This window comes from Pipra filicauda, unplaced genomic scaffold (genome assembly GCF_003945595.2).
Source record: "Pipra filicauda isolate LSUMZ 115617 unplaced genomic scaffold, ASM394559v2 scaffold34_size3990699_pilon, whole genome shotgun sequence".
NCBI lineage: Eukaryota > Metazoa > Chordata > Aves > Passeriformes > Pipridae > Pipra > Pipra filicauda.
Genome location: NW_024104476.1, coordinates 3,522,728 through 3,539,911, shown reverse-complemented (window position 1 = coordinate 3,539,911; position 17,184 = coordinate 3,522,728). Strand labels below are relative to the sequence as shown.

Here is a 17,184-nt window from a genome sequence, read left to right as displayed (position 1 = left end):
CTTTTTTGTTGCTTTTTTGCTTAACCGGTGTATTATAAATGCGTTTATTTTTTGCTGAGGCATTGAGTATAACTTAGAAAAAAGAGAATTCAAGAGAAGAAGTACTGTTTCAAGTGAAACAGTACTGCCTGCTTAAATTAAATGCAGATCGAATACTTTGTTTTATGACTTTTTTTTTTCTCCCGCTAGTCTGGATCACTCTGAATTTTAAATAGGGCTTTTAGAAAAAGCAGATGAGTTGAACTGTCATCTTCTGCTCACAACCAATGTCCTCAGGCTGCAGTTTAAACTTGTTTGATGCTCTGGGCATATACATTTTCCATTTTCTCTCTCTCTTTTTTTTTTTTATTTGTTGGTTTGGTTTGGGTTTTGGTTTTTGTTTGGGTGTTTTTTTGTTTTGTTTTGTTTTTCTTTTTGTGTTTTTTTTTTAATGTGTGTTCATGTTTGCTCATTTTTGAGCAATTCATCTGAATTAAGCTTCTGTTGATGGTCATTTATTAAAAGACATTATAGGAAAGTATTTGATGCTTCACAATGTCTGTAAATCTTGCAAAAGTAGTCTACTATGGGAATTAAGGAGAGGAAGGATGATGGGTTAGAATGAAAGCTTTAGTTTGCATTGAGTGCTAGGAATCGTCATCATCTGTACTAATTTTCTAAAGAACATATCAGGGGAAGTCTAAATATACACACTGAGGTATCCTAAACCTACTTCACGTGCTACATCCTGCACTTTTTGGAAATAAGCCCTATTCATATTTTTCAACATGAATATTCTTTTCAATAAAAGAATAATGCATATGTTCTGGCTAAGTACAGTTATTCAAACAACTGACTTTCATAAGTGGTTTTAATTATGAGCTGTATTCAAGATAATTTGTAGAATTACAGTCACTGATTTTTAGCTGTCTTAGCACCACTGACTTAATGGAGTTTCAGCAGCTGGTCTGTGGCCTAGGCAGCATGTGGTTCTTCCAAATGTAGCTGATGAATTATAGATGGTACTTTAATTTCCAGTTGATATTTACAGATTTACTGCAAGTGGTTGATGTACCCAGCCCAGCTCCTCTGTTTTTGCATTATGTCAAAAGATTGATTCAGTCAGGAGATCACGTCAGATATACATAACACCAGTACAGCTAGCAGCACATTAACCACCTATTTCTAAGCGCCATTTAGTCAGGATATATGGTGATACATTATTGGTGATCCAGGCATTTTGTTGATAGAGTAGTTCCCTGGTTTACAGAATCTTCTGTTGGAAGAGACCTTTTTAATCTGGGCAGCGTTCCAGCCACCCCTCCCAGCCTGTGGCGGTGCATGGGATTGTTGTGACCTAAGGGCACTTTGCCTTATACCACATGCCTTGGCCCATCTATCCAACCTGTCCAGATCCCTCTGCAGAGCCTTCTTGCCCTCTAGCAAATGAACATTCCTGCCCAACTTGGTGTCACCTGTGAACTGTCTAAAGGTGCACTTGATCCCTGCATCCAGATCACACCCTGGTACTAAATCCTGGGGAACACCACCTTGTGACCTGCTGCCAGCTGGAGGTAACCTCTCTCTCTGGGCCCATCCATCCAGCTCCTTTTTAACCCATTGAACAATGCACCCAGCCAAGCCATGAGCAGTTGGTTTCTCCAGAATGCTGTGGGAAATAATGTGAAAAGCTTTACTAAAGTCTAGAGAGACAATTTCCACAGCCCTTCCCTCATCCACTAAGTAGGTCACCCTGTCACAGAAAGAGATCTGGTTAGCTGAGCAGGATCTGCCTTTCACAAACCCATGCTGGCTGGGCCCAATCCCCTGGTTGCCCTGCATGTGCCTCATGATGGCATTGGGCATGACCTGCTCTGTTTAGTTAAGAGCAGCTGAAAACTGGCTGGGTAGATAAGAACATAAAACTGAAAGTGGTTGTTTTGGCTTCCGTTACGTTTGGCGTGTTGTTGTGCCAAGCATCATAAAGATGTTGACACATGATAAAGATTGCCCTGTAGATTGCCTGCTGTTCCTGTTTCAGTATGATAATTTCCTATGGGTTTGTTACCATAAAGTTATGTGCAGAAAGTGGTAGGGAGATGTTGCACTTGTAGATCTAAAATTCAGCTTATACAAAGTGTTGGTGCTTTCTAGTAATAGGTTCCTTGCAGGAGGAATGCTGACCTGTAAGCAAGCTGTCTCTATGTATTTTTATACTATTGAGTATTTTTTAATGGAATGCAGTATGTGACTTCATCTGCACTTACTCCTTGCCTTTCTCTTCTTCCCATAGCAAATTCTAAAAGATTTGAGTCTATAATTTCTTTTGAACTTAGAAATAAATGTAGGTGTCAATATTCAGTTTGACATTGCTAGTTGAAAAAGTCATTCTGTTGTGAATATATGTTACTCATGAATACCCATGATGCTCTATTTTGGATACGCTTTTGTAATTAAACTTCTGTTTGTGGAAAAAATTTCTTGTTTCCTACACACGATTCCTTATTCTTATATACTGAATTGTGAAGATTGGACTGTTAAATTTTTCATTATTATAAAATATAGTGTTAACCAGGATTATGACATAGCAATTTAACAATTTTTTTAAATGTAAACCGATACTATTAATTTGGAATTAAGTTAAAAATTTTTGCAAATTGTTTTCTTTTTTTCTAGTTGGAGCCATCAAATGATTTCAGTTCGTGAAGCCAAAGCTATTCCAAGACCTGATGGTATTGAATGGAGAAACAAATTTATTTGTGTAGAAGGTAAAATGTGAAGCTGCATTATAATTTTTAACTGTTAAGACATTAAATACATAAATCTATCAATTAGACTTTACCTTGGTTGTGTTTTGAGAAATATATTATGTATGTGCGTTATGTAGGAAATGAAGTTTAACCAATGTAAATAGTTTGGAAACAGTCCTGTCAAAAACATTTGAGAAGAAAGTTTTAAGTTCTGTAGTGTTTAAAAATAGTACTCCTGACCTTTTCTTCAAGAGCACTCATTGCCCTGTTACTTTTGGATCAGGGATTAGGACTTTGATAAGGAATGGCCTTTATGCCGGTCGTGTGTTTTTCTGCTCCACAAAAATAGTCATCAGTTTTGCCAAGTTTGAACTTCTGAAAAAACACACCCAGCACGTATTCAGATTACTCTCGAGGAATATTCTTTGTTCTAGAAATGCTCTGGCATTGCAAGTCCTAGCAGTGATGTGTATGCTGATCTTCTTGTGGCTACTGTTTTTGGCCAGCTTGTGAATGTAGACTTTGTACAGAACAGGAGGGTACAGCCAGGCTACCTGATAGAGTTGCAGATCTCAGCCAGGTCTCATGGCAGAAGTGGGCAGTAGCACTATCCAAGTAACCTGATCCATGTACTTGTGATGCCTTACAACTGCTGTGGGGAGTGTACGTGGAGAAGATGAGTAGTAAAGCGTACATAGGAGATGAAGCTTGCACTAGGGAAAGAGGAGCTGATAGACCAAGAGAAGGACTGAGATGTTAGGAGAATGAAAAGAGAAGCAGGAAGGACTAAGAGGGGCTGTGTAACTGGAAACAGTTATCATATAGGGAGAGGTGGCCTGGGCCCTGGCTGCAAATTAGTGGAGGCTGTTAAGATCAGGATATCAAGGGCTGAAGTTTCAGGATAAAAGAGGAATAGAAGTTGAACAGGAGCCAAATGGTATGGAAAGAGTTGTTAGACACCAGGAAAATTTTGCTGGGGGAGGAGTGGAGTAAGGCAGAAGTCCTGTGGCTGAACAGACATTCCTCAAGATTGCTGAGGGTAGGCATGCACCCATGTGTGTTAGTATGTAATTTCCTGCTTTTGTGCTGCTCTGTGCAGAGAATAATTACCTACTGGTGAAAGGGGTTATTCTGTGGCCCAGAGCTCACCAACTTGGATGTAATCATATGAATGTCAGTGTGAATCCCACATGATGGGATTCCTGTTCTTTGTTTGACTTTTTGGGAAAAATCAAGTAACACTCATAGGAGAAAAAAAACACACTGAAATATGATTGCACACTCGACTTCGTAGTCTCAGAGTTGAGAAATGTGAGAATTAGAGTATCTGCACAGCTGAAATAATTCAGGATAGAATAGTGAGGCATTGCCAAGGCTCTGATCTGAATGTGGGAGGTGGGAATGCTGGGCAGCTGTGTCTGCTGCTGTCACATGATGTTGATCCACTCTGTTGCAGGGGACTGTGTATTTCAAGCTCTCAAATTTTTAGGACATTACAAAGTGGTTGAATAGTTAGGTTATCTTTCTGTCAGGTTGGAAAATAGAATATCAGCATACAAAAAACAACTCTAGATTTTGCATTTAATGGCCTTGATTGCATACAACTTTTCCTTAAGAATGCATTTTCCATTTGAACTATTAAAAAAAGCAGAATTATCTATAGGTGGCATATCTGATTCCTTCCTGTTACAATATGGTTCAAGGCTTAGTGAGGTTTAGCCTCAGATAGCAAGGTTTTACTTCTAAATTGGAAGGGAAAAATAAAATTTTCTATTTCAACTCAAAGTAAGCTTCATGTTTATAACAGCTGTTAAACTGAACTACTCTCAAAAAGTATGTGTACCTTGAAAAGATTTCAAAAGCTAGCTAAACATGTCAACATATTCTGGTTTCCAAATCTTTGTCAAATTTTCCAGTTAGCAGACTAAAATTTCAGTAATTGTTATTATTGCATATATTTTTAAGATATCTAAAATATATTTGTTTATAGATTACACAAGTCTATGCCTGCAAGTTTCCATAATTCTGCATGTAGCACTGTATTTAGGCTTGCTTAACAAAAATTGTGGGGTTTTTTAATTGTTATTGACCTTAAGGCTAATTCTCACATGTATTTCTGCTGTTAGAGAAACAAATATACTAGAGATGCTCTCTGCAGACAGTTTAAAATCTGTCAGACTTTTACCATTATGGGAATACAGAGATACAGACAACACTGCTTTTAGATAATATTTTGAACGTTCCTTGTCAGAAATTCTAAATTACTAGTGACTATTCTAGTTTCAGTTTAAATCTTGTCTATATCAGGTAATATTATACTCTCATATTGAAAAAGATACAGTTTGGAAAAGCTAGAAACATGACAGTTTTGTGAGATAATTAAATAGATAGTCATTTAGGGAAATTGAATTGGAAGCCATCTCAGCTGCACTTGATTCATGCTTTCAAATCTTTCAGATCTACATGTTAAAAATAATTCAAAAAAGAATTCCTCAGGGCTTGATTGGCAACAGTTTTGAAGTTGTGTGGTTTCTTGGATTTTCATTTGGAAAGATGATCCCCTTTAGCCTTTCCCTCAAGCATCAGTGTTAAAGTTGTGTTACTTTTTTTCTTTTAATATTCTTATCTCTCTGTGTGAACAAAATAACTTACAGCGAACTCTCTCTCTCTTGATGGTTAGAAAATGTAGTGGTGTTAAGAGTAGCTGATTGCAAAACTACTCTTGCTGTGCTCCAGGGAATGAGTTTGTCTTTTGACAGTAAATATGCAGGAAGAATAAAGGGAAGTCAGTTTTTTTCCACTGATGGTTTCAGAAGATTGTACAGTTCTGCTCTTGTTGCTTTAAGATATAGATATATCTTGTTTCAATATAAAGTACATAAAGGTCACAGCATTAAAAAAGCAGTTACCATCACATTTAAGACAAAAGAAATTCTGTACTGCTTCATATAGTAAGGGACATGGAATTCTTAATGGCACTAGATCACTCTGTCGGATTATGTGACTGATATTAGAGGATTATGTACTTTTTTATTTCATTATGGCTTTTTGCTCGAACCTAAAGGTATGGTGCATCCTAAAATAAAATAAATCTGCCTGTCAATGTCCACTGAACTCTAGGTAGTTTGAAGAGAAACCTTTTAGAAAACTGCCAAATATGCAACATCTATTGCATGAAAAAAGTTCTTTGTGCATTTAAATAGCAGAAATAAAAACCTAATGCCATGGAACATGTTCCAAATTTGAAATTCCAGTCTCCATAATGGCATAAGTCTTCTGGTGTCTGGTTAATGCTTTATTTTACTATGCTGAAAAAAAAGCAATTCATAACCAACTAAACAAAAAAGCTACCTGATCTAGCAAATACTTTTGTGGTTCTGTGGCCCTTAAGGACTGTCATACATTTTGCCAGTGTGAAATATACAATGTTACTTAAGCAGTTCTCTTTTAAGGCAGAGGACTATACAATCAGTTTTGTAGCACAATGTAATGTGTAGTCCCTGCATCATCATTTTTTTAGTATCTATTGCTTTAATGTTGGCAACCCTATTAGCAGCAAGGAGTACTTTTTTAATCTTGCAATTAAAAAAAAGTTCCAAACTATTACATGAATTATGTTAGGAAAAAGGGGATAAAAACAGCACATAGATTTGTAGTCGGTTAGAAGGTAGAAGCCACAAATTGTTAACTTATGAACAGACACTGCAGAATAGGTGTGAAGTGATAAAATATATTTTTACAGCAGTTGATATATAAACAGTGTTATATTAAAAAATTATAGTAAATACTTTGCTATATTCTTGATATTTCACTGAGAAGCTGTTGAATGAGATGAATCTGAAGTGAATAGTTCCAGAAGGCTCATGTGTAGTAAGTTTCAAAAGTCATATTCTGGTATAATATTCTGATATATTATAGTCTGATATGTTGTCACAGACTATTGAGCTGTAACAAGTAATTACTGGTGCATAAATTCAGAACAATCATAGTATGCTTCAATAGATAATTATGACTTCATTATGGATTACATATCATTAGAGCATTCATAGAGTCATAGAACAGTTTAGGTTTGAAGTTACCTTAAAGGTTATCTCTTTCCAACTGCCTACCATGGGCAAGGACATTTTCCTCTAGACCAGGTTGCTCAGAGCCACATTCAGCCAGACCTTGAATACTTCTAGGGATGGGGCAGCCACACCATTCCTGGGCAACCTGTGCCAGTGGCTCATCACCTTCATAGTAAAGAATTTCTTCCTCATATCTAATCTGAGGTTGCCCTTTTTCAGTTTGAAGTCATTCCCACTTGTCCTGTCGCTACATGCCCTCGTTAAAAGTCCCTCTCCAGTTCTCTTGTAGTCCCCCTTTAGGTTCTGGAAGGTGTTATAAGGGCTCTCCAGAGCCTTCTTTTCTCCAGGTTGAACAACCCTAACTCTCTGAGCCTTTCGTCACAGGAGAGGTGCTCCGGTCCTCTGATAATTTTTCTGTCCCTCCTCTGGGCCTGCTCCAGCAGTCCATGTCTTTGCTGTGCTGAGGACCCCAGAGCTGAATGCAGTGCTTCGGTTGGGGTCTCATGAGGGCAGAGTAGAGGGGCAGAATCACAGAATCCCCTCCCTTGACCTGCTGGCCTCGCTGCTTTTGATGCAGTCCAGGACACAGTTGGCTTTTGGGGCTGCAAGTGCACGTTACGAGCTCATGTCCAGCCTCTCAACCACAAGAATCCCCAAAGTCCTTCTTGGCAGGGCTACTCTCGATCACTTCCTCTCCCAGTCTGTACGCATGTCTGGGATTGCCCTGACCCAGGTGCAGCACCTGGCACTTGCACTTGTTGAACTTCCTGAGGTCCTCATGGCCCCACTTCTCAAGTTTGGCATCCCGTCCCTCTGTTGTGTCAACTGCACCACTCAGCTTTGTCTCCTCTTCAAACTCTCTGAGGATGCACTCCATTAGGGTCATTGAGAGCATTCAGGGTTTGGGACTTTTCTTTGCTTCTCTGTTTGGTTTTGTGTTTCATATTGATAAATGTTATGTAGAAAGAAAGCTTGAGAACCAAAGTGGAATTGGCTATTCAAAACACTCTTGAGAAGCAATGATATGTCGACTCTACTGTTTTTTGTCTGATTACTTGCTTAGTGGAGACCACCTAGCTCTTTTTTTTTTTAACATTTGTCATGTTTGTGTTTGATCTTGCAGAACCATTTGATGGGACAAATACTGCTAGAGCTGTACATGAGAAACAGAAGTTTGATATGATCAGAGGTGAATTTACACAGGTAAAAAGTACACCTCATTCGATTTTTCCAGTCACTTTGCTTTTCAATTTAGTATACAAATTCTAGTCATTAAACCTGCCAGTTTCTCATAGTTTGTGCTTTGCACTGTATAAATAATAGAAATGTGGGTTTTTAAAAAAAATGTGGAAAATTATTTTTAAGAATATTTATTAATGTCTGCCATTAAGCATCAGGCTTCAGTTGAAATGGGTACTTGAAATAATAAACCCTTTGTCTTAGATTTTCTTGTGTGTATAGAATTCTAATGATTAATAGTAAATAGCTTCAGAATTACAACTTTGTCTTCATTAATTATTTATTCCTACATGAATTTGATTGGTAATAGACAATGTTTTATACTTCTTACTGTCCCATTTTTAATAAATATCACCACCAAATGATGGAGTTTTGCTGATTTTTGACAACTTAATGAAATTGGTACTTTTCTTTAGGGAGACCATACTCATAATTTTTTAGAACATGAGTATTTCGAACTGGAGCTTTCACTGTCCCGGGCAGGGGAGGAAAAGATACTTTGAAGCAAGAAAAAATTTAGACCTTGGCTAAACATCCTTTTTCTGAAAATCTTTGCTGCCAGCTTTTGTTCTTGTCTCCTATCATAGGCACTGAATTTGGAATCACAATTCTGAGATCTCAGAAATATCAGTTTTCTGAGATCTCTCACTATTGAAAATGTAGTTATGACTAGGAATTAGTGCACAGAACTTGCTTCCAGCTTTAACCAGTTAAGACTCCCCTATTATGCTGTCCTTGGAGACTCCTCTTTACTTCAGTTATTCAAGTCCTTAAATACCTTGAATACTTCTCCAACAAAAAGTAATTCAGTGCCAGATACTTGTAATAGAACAAATGCTATAAGAGATTACCTTACTCAGAAAAGGATAACCTTTTCTTTGTAACTCTGTTCAGAAATGTCCATTAGTTTTCTTCTCTTTAACCATGTTAGCATAAAAAAAAACTGGTTTAAATACTTGTACATAAAAGAGTTGATTTTGTGAATCTGCTATAAGTCATGTATACAAAGTAGTTTAGGCTCTCTCACTGTTATATGAAATCAGAGTGAAACTTCTCTTTACAAGTTTTCAGTGAACAAAAGCTGTTTCAAACCTGTGTAGTTTTCTGAAAAATATAAAAGCAGCTGTTTGTTTGTAGCTGTTTGGAAGCCATATACGAGAGTGATACAGCCCTGAAAAAATTTCCTCTTTATTAGGCACCATAAGAATCACAGTTGTTCTAAAAGTACAAGTACTTTTTAATATCTTGCACTATTTTTTAAGAAGCTTAAGGAATCTATTTTGTCCTTGAGAGATTATTCTTCCTCTGATTTTCACTACACATTGGGATTTAAATGAATTCTGTGTAAAAACAGGAGGACTATTACAGTTCTTTGCAGGCTCATGGCCTGACAGATGTCTTGAAATTCACACTAGAATACAGAAGAAAGTTGAAATAACCTATTTTAAAGACACGACTACATTTGGGAAATGACAGCGTATAATACTGTTTATCAGGAACTATTTTGCAGCAAGAATATCAATGTAATACTTAAATATATAATAATATAATAAAATAAATCCACTGTCTTCTTGAAAGTCTCTACCTTCCTCATTAGTTCATTGTGTTTTATGTATCTTTTGGATTTTGCTTCCCTTAAAAAACACCAAAAACCAGCCAACCAAGAAAAAAACAATCCACAAACTCTCTTTTCAAGAAGGGGAAGATATCAACCTTGTTTTTGTGGATCTGTGATGCTTATTGCTTATAGTGGTATTTAAGTTTTAATGGCAAAGATTATTTAGTCTTTTTTTTAAAACCTTGTGCTTTTTTTTCCCCAGGCTTGGCGGGTATTACGAGATAAGAAAGACCTGAAATGTATATTACCTTTAGGAGCAGACGAACTGAAAAGATAACCAACTTCTTTCACTTTCTTTTTTTTTTTTTTTTTAACCTGCTGAAAAAAAGAACAGTATCAAAATCAGGAGGCATCTACCCCATGGCTCTTTACAACCTGTTTTTCTCTATAAACTTTTGTTAAGGAAATGTTTATTATAAGGATGTGACATATTTTATTACCGACATTTGTTAATACAACTGTTCATTCAAAGATATGTGTTCTGAAAATGCTTGTATTGCTGGCTTCTAGAAGAAACTCACAGCAAACAACAAGAATAAATCTATTTCAGGGAAAGTATGGGGATATATTGACTTGTTGTTTGCATAATCTGTGTAGCCATTAATTCAGACAGATTTAACAATGAAACACTAGACATTCAAAGTTAATCAGTGTGCAAATCTGACTCCATCCTTAAGGCACTGTGCACAGTACCCACTTCTTGGTGAACAGAGAGCCCATGCTTTACATCTGCTTAATTTTAGTAAGCACTTTGGTTCGACTTGGCACTTTCCAGTTTTATTTCACTTGGAATAGCAAGTGACTGTTTATGAAAATGAAGCTAGATTATGGTTGGTAGTGTTCTGGATATTAAGAACTGTAATCTAAACTGGAATTTTCCAGCAACATTTCTACTATGAAGAAGGTGAAATAAAGAAGCTCAATTCAATATACATAAATACTTCATATTCACACAGAGTAGGCAAAAAAAAATTTTGTGCTTCCTTTTACATATTTGAAGTAGTAGTGATGCCTGCTTTGGAGAAAAAGAAAAAGACCAAATCAAAACACCTCTCAACCCTACCAATGCTACAATAAGCTGGACTTCTCATTTGATTTTGTGTAAATATTTTAAATTGGTCAGCCATTGTAAATTGAATTTAAATAAGTAATATTGAAAATTTGAACTCTTCCAAAAAAATAGCACACCCTCTCTTAGACCTATTGTAGCACAATTTCTGCCTCTCATGTATTTGCTATTGAAGACCAATTAGTTGTTAAAACTATACTTACCACTGATGTCAAATTCATACTTCCATTTTTTTAAGTTAATGTTTTATATGGTGTCCAGTGAGATAACCTGTATCTTCCATATATAAACTTTTATTTTTCCAGTTTCTGTTATTTTGTTCTGCATATTTAAAATATTTCCTGTAATTAAGTAGAATAGGAAATGGCCAGTAAGGTAGGGCCCATGTTGCAAATCATAAACATCTATTATGGCTATTTTGCAGTGCATCTGTGAACAGGTAAAAGTTTGATTTATTGCATTCACTAATAATAGTGCAACAACCCCTATAACTGTAAAATAACAAGCATTATCACTTCTCGTGCAAACTTTAAAGTTCTAGTTTATTTCAAAGTTCTAGGAACTATAAACTATTTGCCTGATGTGTGATTACTTTCTGCACACTTCATCATAGTCTAGTCTCCAGAGGATTTGGCTTGCTTTTTAAAACACTTCCTTCTGTAATTTGAACAGTCTTTCACTTTTAATCTGACTCTATCAGGCCACTGAAACATTTTCCCTCCGTGTGGATGTTCCCTCTCTCAGCCCTTCCTCTAAAGGATGGTAGACTTGCATCTCAGTGAAACATTCACTCTGATCTGCTTTACGTAAAATTGAAGCACAAGATTTTGGGACAGGCTGATATCTGGAATCAAAGATGCTCTACAAGCTCTAGGTGGACTTTGGGGAAAGGGGAGGGCTGCTTCTTGTTTTAAAAATATGTTGGCTGTATCTTTGTCTAGAAAATTTAAAACTGTCCCAATGTAGGATAAGCAAGAAGGGACATACATGTTCAAACTTGGCAAAAATGTATTTTAAGTGGGCTGGATGTCAGGCACAAAATTTTGTGTTTCTTACAAGTTTGCATTGCATCGCCTAATGTGTCAACATTTCTTACACCTTAAATTAATGCTCTGTGTTTGAAAGCACTTCCCCCTAACTGTTTTTAAAAAGTTAGTAAAAAAAATGGTAATACCTACATGCAACTCTGTAAAAATTTACAAGTCAAGGTCTGTAACCACAATGGTCTGTGTCTTTCAAAAGAATTCTTTTGTGTTTTTCTCTGAAGTTGATGTACTTCTGATAAGCTACATCTGTAATCAGAAATATAAATTCTAGATGGTTGATTTCCCTAGTTGTTTGAGGACAAGCCTGTTTATAGCATATTTGTTAAATGGTGGCTGCAACTTTTTTCTGAAAACTTCTAATATAATACCACAAAATAAATGGTTTGGGGAGAGTGGGTAGGAACTGAACTTTAACTTTGATTCAGTTCTGCTTAGTCTGAAGTTGTTCAGAGGTTTAATGACTTGGATTTTCATCTACTCTGGGCAAATATCCAGAGGGAGAAATTGGGTAACGGCTATCATAAATTTTAGTGTTAGTGTGAAGTTTTTCCTTCTCCTCAGCTTCAAAATAAAAACCTTCACCTACTTATCTCTTGGCATACACCATAGCAGGAATATTTTTTTCTGAGAAATATTTGGTAAAAGGTGTTTTTCATGGCTGACCAAGGTTTCACTGGGTGTGCAAGATGCTATCTTTGAGGTTTGTAACTGCCTCAAAATAAAAATGCTTTAGTTCAACTCTTTGTTATTTTAGGACTGTTCTTTTCTACTCATTTTGGCATTGGGTTTGCTTGTCTTTTCTCACCTTATATGTTAGAAACCACTAGTGTCTTCTGTAGGAATTTAAGAACTCTCTTCAGTCCTCCAGGAGTACTTTTAATGAACAGGCTCAAAGGTGCATGGGAGGACCAAACGTTAACAAAAGCTTTCATTTTGGTGACAGAAATGCAGACCTGGCATAGGCTGTAAGCTGTGAAACTTAAAGTTTCTCTTCTAGCTCTTGTTCTCACTTTTCTTAAAATGTGAATGTGTAAGTGTACTCTCAGTACCTTAAGGTATTCTGGCAGTATAAGGGTTTATTTTTTTTGAAAAAAGAAATCAATATAAATAAATTTTAAGACTCACATTATGGGGTGACATGATAATTTGGGAGAAATGGGCAGCCATAATAAAAGGATGTAAGGTGATTTGTAGAAAATCTAAAGTTAGTATTTGTGAATACCATCCCAAGTGCTTCTTTGGAACCAGTGTTTTCCTTATACTTGGGTCATTGGACTGAATTCACAGTATATTTGGTGTTAAATTTAAGTCTATCAGTGAATGTCACTCTTGGTTTATTGGACTCTACTTGCACTGGGTTGTCTTGTATTTTGTAGGGTTTTTTTTGTTTGTGTTGTTCTCTGTAATTAATCCTTGTGTGTTCTGATATAAATCTTTCCTTCATTGATTTTACATAGTATGATGCTTGTAGGAAAAGCGTGAAAAAATACACTATTTTTGGTCAATTTACAGGACAGATTAACTTGTGAGAAGTACAGAAGGGAGAGCACTAGGTCTGGAGATAATTTGAAGGGGTTCTGGTAAAAGAGCACTCACCTTTCTTTTACTTTGCTGAAGACTGAATCAAAACTTGTGCTTAATATATAAGCATTTCTAGAAAATTTGTAATGCTCTTGCCTTCCACTTGTAAAGAATGTGAAGTACTCTACCTTAAATTTCATTGTGCTGTGTGCACTGTCTGTACTCATGATAAAATGTAGTGTTTAATTTAGTTTAATATTCATTTCAAATACACTTTTCAAAAAAGTTACATTCTCACCTTGTAAATTGTGTATGTCAATGGGTAGGTCAAGGGAGCACAAAGATTTTGCCTGTCTGTATTGTTTTGAAATGTTGGGGGGATTTTAATTTACCTTTGCAGAGATAGCTTGTACTCAGAAATACCTGGTTGGGTGTTTCTATACTTATAGCACAAGGAAGAATTTCCTTACTGATTTATAACCACCTATTTATTTGAAGAATGGTAAAAATGATGGGGGTGTTAGGGTTATGCTGTGTGTACAGTGGTTTATACCTGAAATACCTTGGAAGTTTGTTATTTAGAATCAGAGGTGCTTTTCCTCCTCTTCTGAAAATATTTTTGTTTAATTTGTCACTAATTTGGCTGGTACATGTTGGAAATATTTCCATTTTGTCTGTGAAAAGCACTGCATTTTGTGTAAAATGCAGAATAATAAAGGGTAAACGTGGCTTAACCTAAATTCTGCGTGGTAATATAGTTTGTCTTTGGTTTAAATTAAAATTGGTTCAAGTCCACTCAAAGAGGAAATTTTAGATGTTGTGTGATGAAAAACAGCGACAAATTTCGGTTTTAAATACATTCCTTTTGTATGATTAAATGTCACAGTGCATCTGATACCCCTTACAGTATGGTATAAATTACTAAATGCATTTTTCTGAGGCTCATCCACTAGTTATTGTACTGGACCTTTCTAGGTCAAATTTGAGGCATTCTGGGTGTGCTCAAGGGTGGAACTTGCTAAATGCACCTTTTCTTGAGGCCACAGGAGAACTCTCCATCTGCCTCAAATGTGCTGTCCACCCCAAATTTGCTAGAGGTGGCTTTGGAAGGTCTGCTGGGGCCCCAGCCCCTTCCTCCCTCTGCTGCCTGGCTGCTCTGTCTGCTGTAGAAACAGCTCTGGCAGCGGTGGGAGGCGAAGGGGCCGAGCTGCTGGAGGGGTGGCCATTCGGTTTGGACACGTGTCCTGGCACCCGGTTGGTGCTACGGCCCAGGGTAGGAACAGCGGCCACTCTGCGCTGTAACTTGGCTGCATCTATTTAAGGACTGCCCTGAGTCAGGAGCAGTGAGTGCCACTGGGGATGACAGTTGCTTCAGGCAACCCTGTGGAGGACAGGGTTGGGGGTAAAAATCACCGGACAGGGCCTGAGCTGGGAAGGGAATGGAGGGCTCCCGTGGTGCCGACTGTGATAGGGCGTCTGAGACCTCGTCCTTCATAGAAGATGAAGAAGAAGAGGAAGAGGAGGAGGAGGAGGAAGAAGAAGAAGAGGAGGAGGAGGAGGAGGCTGTGGACCCAGAGGAAGCAGAGGAACTGACTAACAGGTACAGCATCCCCAGAGATTCACAGCCTCAGGGGGACCTGGCAGCTCCACCCCAAAGCACAAGCCCCAGAGGATGACAGGATTGGGGTCCTGTGCTGTCTTCAGTGGCTTTCCCCCTTCCCTTACCCAATTGCTGTGGATTAAAAAAAAGGGGGGGGAGGCTGTAATATTTCTTTTTTTTCAAATGGTTATGACTGTAATTAAGTTTTGTGCAGTAAGTGCCTACCCTGAGTTCCCTGGAAACTTTTCTATTTAAAGACTCTCTGATGTGCCAGCTCAAGTGGCATCTCCTACTCCTCCCTCTTTGGCTGACTCTTTGTCACATACAGATCTTAAATGCTCTGCAGATATGCTTGTCAGGGAGAAAATGCTCAAAGATTATGATGGTGCATTACAATTTGTTCCTTTTTATGACTCTTTCTTCCTTCCCACTTGTCCCTCCCTCTTCGGTCTCTTGTTTCTTAAAAAAGGAAAAACTTGTACATGCTTGCCATTGCCAGTAATGACTTGTGTGTGTGGCTGATTTTTGTGGTAGAATGGGAAATACTCTACCACTTTAAGATTATTTTTTTTAATACTTCTGTTTTCTTAATAACTCTTGCACTGAAACAGTTTGTTGTCCTAATATTGCTCTCCACCATCAAGAAAATAACGAGCAAGGCAGTGGCCCAGTGCCCTGCCCAGTAGTCCTGTGCAGGATGTGGAGGTGTCTGCAACCTGATCCATGCAGGCAGACTCCTCTGGCTTTGCCAGCACAGTTGGTTTCATAAAGAGACTGTGAGGCTTGAGAGACCCCTGGCATATAGCAGGTCTCAAGAGTTCTTCCTTGTCTCAAGCAGAGTCCATCAGTTTTGAGTAGTTACTGTAGAAAGAACCAATTTTTTAAGAAATGTGTGTCATATAGTTCCTCAGTGCTGTGAAACCATTCTGCATTTACCACCGCTCTCTGTGTATCACAGTTCAAAGTGCTTTCTGACATTGCTGGTGGTCACTGGGAGCAAAAAGATGGCAGAAGAGGGGTGGGGGACTCTGTGCAGCCTAACCCACCTGAAGCACTACAGGAATGAAAGCCAAACAGGGAAATGTACTCCAGGACTGTAGGAAAGCCTACTTGCATGGGGAGCAGAGAGCTAGTTTTCCATGGTGGGGGGATGCCCAGTGACAGCAGTGTAATGCTGCTTTACTGCCAGGGGAGATGTTCACTTTCGAGTCTCATACTGGCACAGGGGTTATGTGCTGATAAACACTGCTTGCACTTGTCTGTAACTCTACAAGAAAACCAGCCAAAGTTAATGGAGTGGAGTTACTTACAGCAAACAGGTAAAACAACAGTCTAGATAATTTTTAATGGAATCTGCAATTAAATGGCTAATAATAAAACTCTAATTGTAAAACATAAGTAGGAACAGCTAAAAAGGGAGGGAGCCTCACGGTTATTTACTACTTGTGCTGGGAGGATGACTTCTCCACAAGTGCCTGTTAGCAACTCCTCTTAGAATCATAGAATCATCCAGAAAGGACCTCCGAGATCATCAAGTCCAACCCTTGATCCATTACTGCTGTGGTTACTAGACCATGGCACTAAGTGCCACATCCAGTCTCATCTTAAAAACCTCCAGGGATGGAGAATCCACCACTTCCCTGGGCAGCCCATTCCAATGTCTGATTACCCCCTCTGTAAAGAAGTTCTTTCCAATATCTAACCTAAACCTCCCCTGGCACAACTTGAGACCATGCCCTCTTGTCTTGCTGATAGTTGCCCGGGAGAAGAGACCAACCCCCACCTGGCTACAACCTCCTTTCAGGGAGTTGTAGAGAGTGATGAGGTCTCCCCTGAGCCTCCTCTTCTCCAGGCTGAACAACCTCAGCTCCCTCAGCCTCTCCTCAGAGGACTTGTGCTCCAGTCCCTTTGCCAGCCTTGTTGCTCTTCTCTGGACCTGCTCCAGCACCTCAATCTCCTTCCTGAACGGAGGGGCCCAGAATTGGACACAGTACTCAAGGTGTGGCCTCACTAGTGCTGAGTACAGGGGAAGATTGCTTCTGGCTGGCAACCTTTGCAATGCAAACTTGAGCACTGCATCTCACCACTTATTTACATCACAGCAAACAGTCCCTTAAACTCTGCTGTGTTTAAACAACGGAGCTAATCTCTATCCTTAAGTGTCTTACTAATAAAAAAGGTCAGAGTCTACCAGAGTAGATTTTAACAGCTACGCTGTATGGTAACTGAGCATATTTAAATCTATTTGGTTAGTTCAACTAAGTTCAAGAAGATGTGAAATTTTGAGTTAGGCAC

General features: G+C 38.2%; 2 protein-coding genes across 5 annotated transcripts in view; both read left to right on the top strand.

The window, feature by feature from the left end:
* Positions 1-14,029, top strand: part of TENT2 (terminal nucleotidyltransferase 2) — a 44,383-nt gene extending 30,354 nt beyond the window's left edge. For all 4 annotated transcript variants that reach the window (XM_027717193.2, XM_027717194.2, XM_027717195.2 and 1 more), the window contains 3 exons: positions 2,656-2,747; positions 7,920-7,999; positions 9,856-14,029. In XM_027717193.2, coding sequence (XP_027572994.1) covers positions 2,656-2,747; positions 7,920-7,999; positions 9,856-9,930 — 247 coding nt within the window. In that variant the 3' untranslated portion in view covers positions 9,931-14,029. The remainder of the gene's footprint in view (positions 1-2,655; positions 2,748-7,919; positions 8,000-9,855) is intronic.
* Positions 14,030-14,728: 699 nt separating this feature from the next.
* The window catches only part of CMYA5 (cardiomyopathy associated 5), a 49,787-nt gene continuing 47,331 nt past the window's right edge, over positions 14,729-17,184 (top strand). Inside the window, exon 1 of the mRNA XM_027717189.2 lies at positions 14,729-14,889. Within this exon, the coding sequence (XP_027572990.2) occupies positions 14,729-14,889 (161 nt within the window). The remainder of the gene's footprint in view (positions 14,890-17,184) is intronic.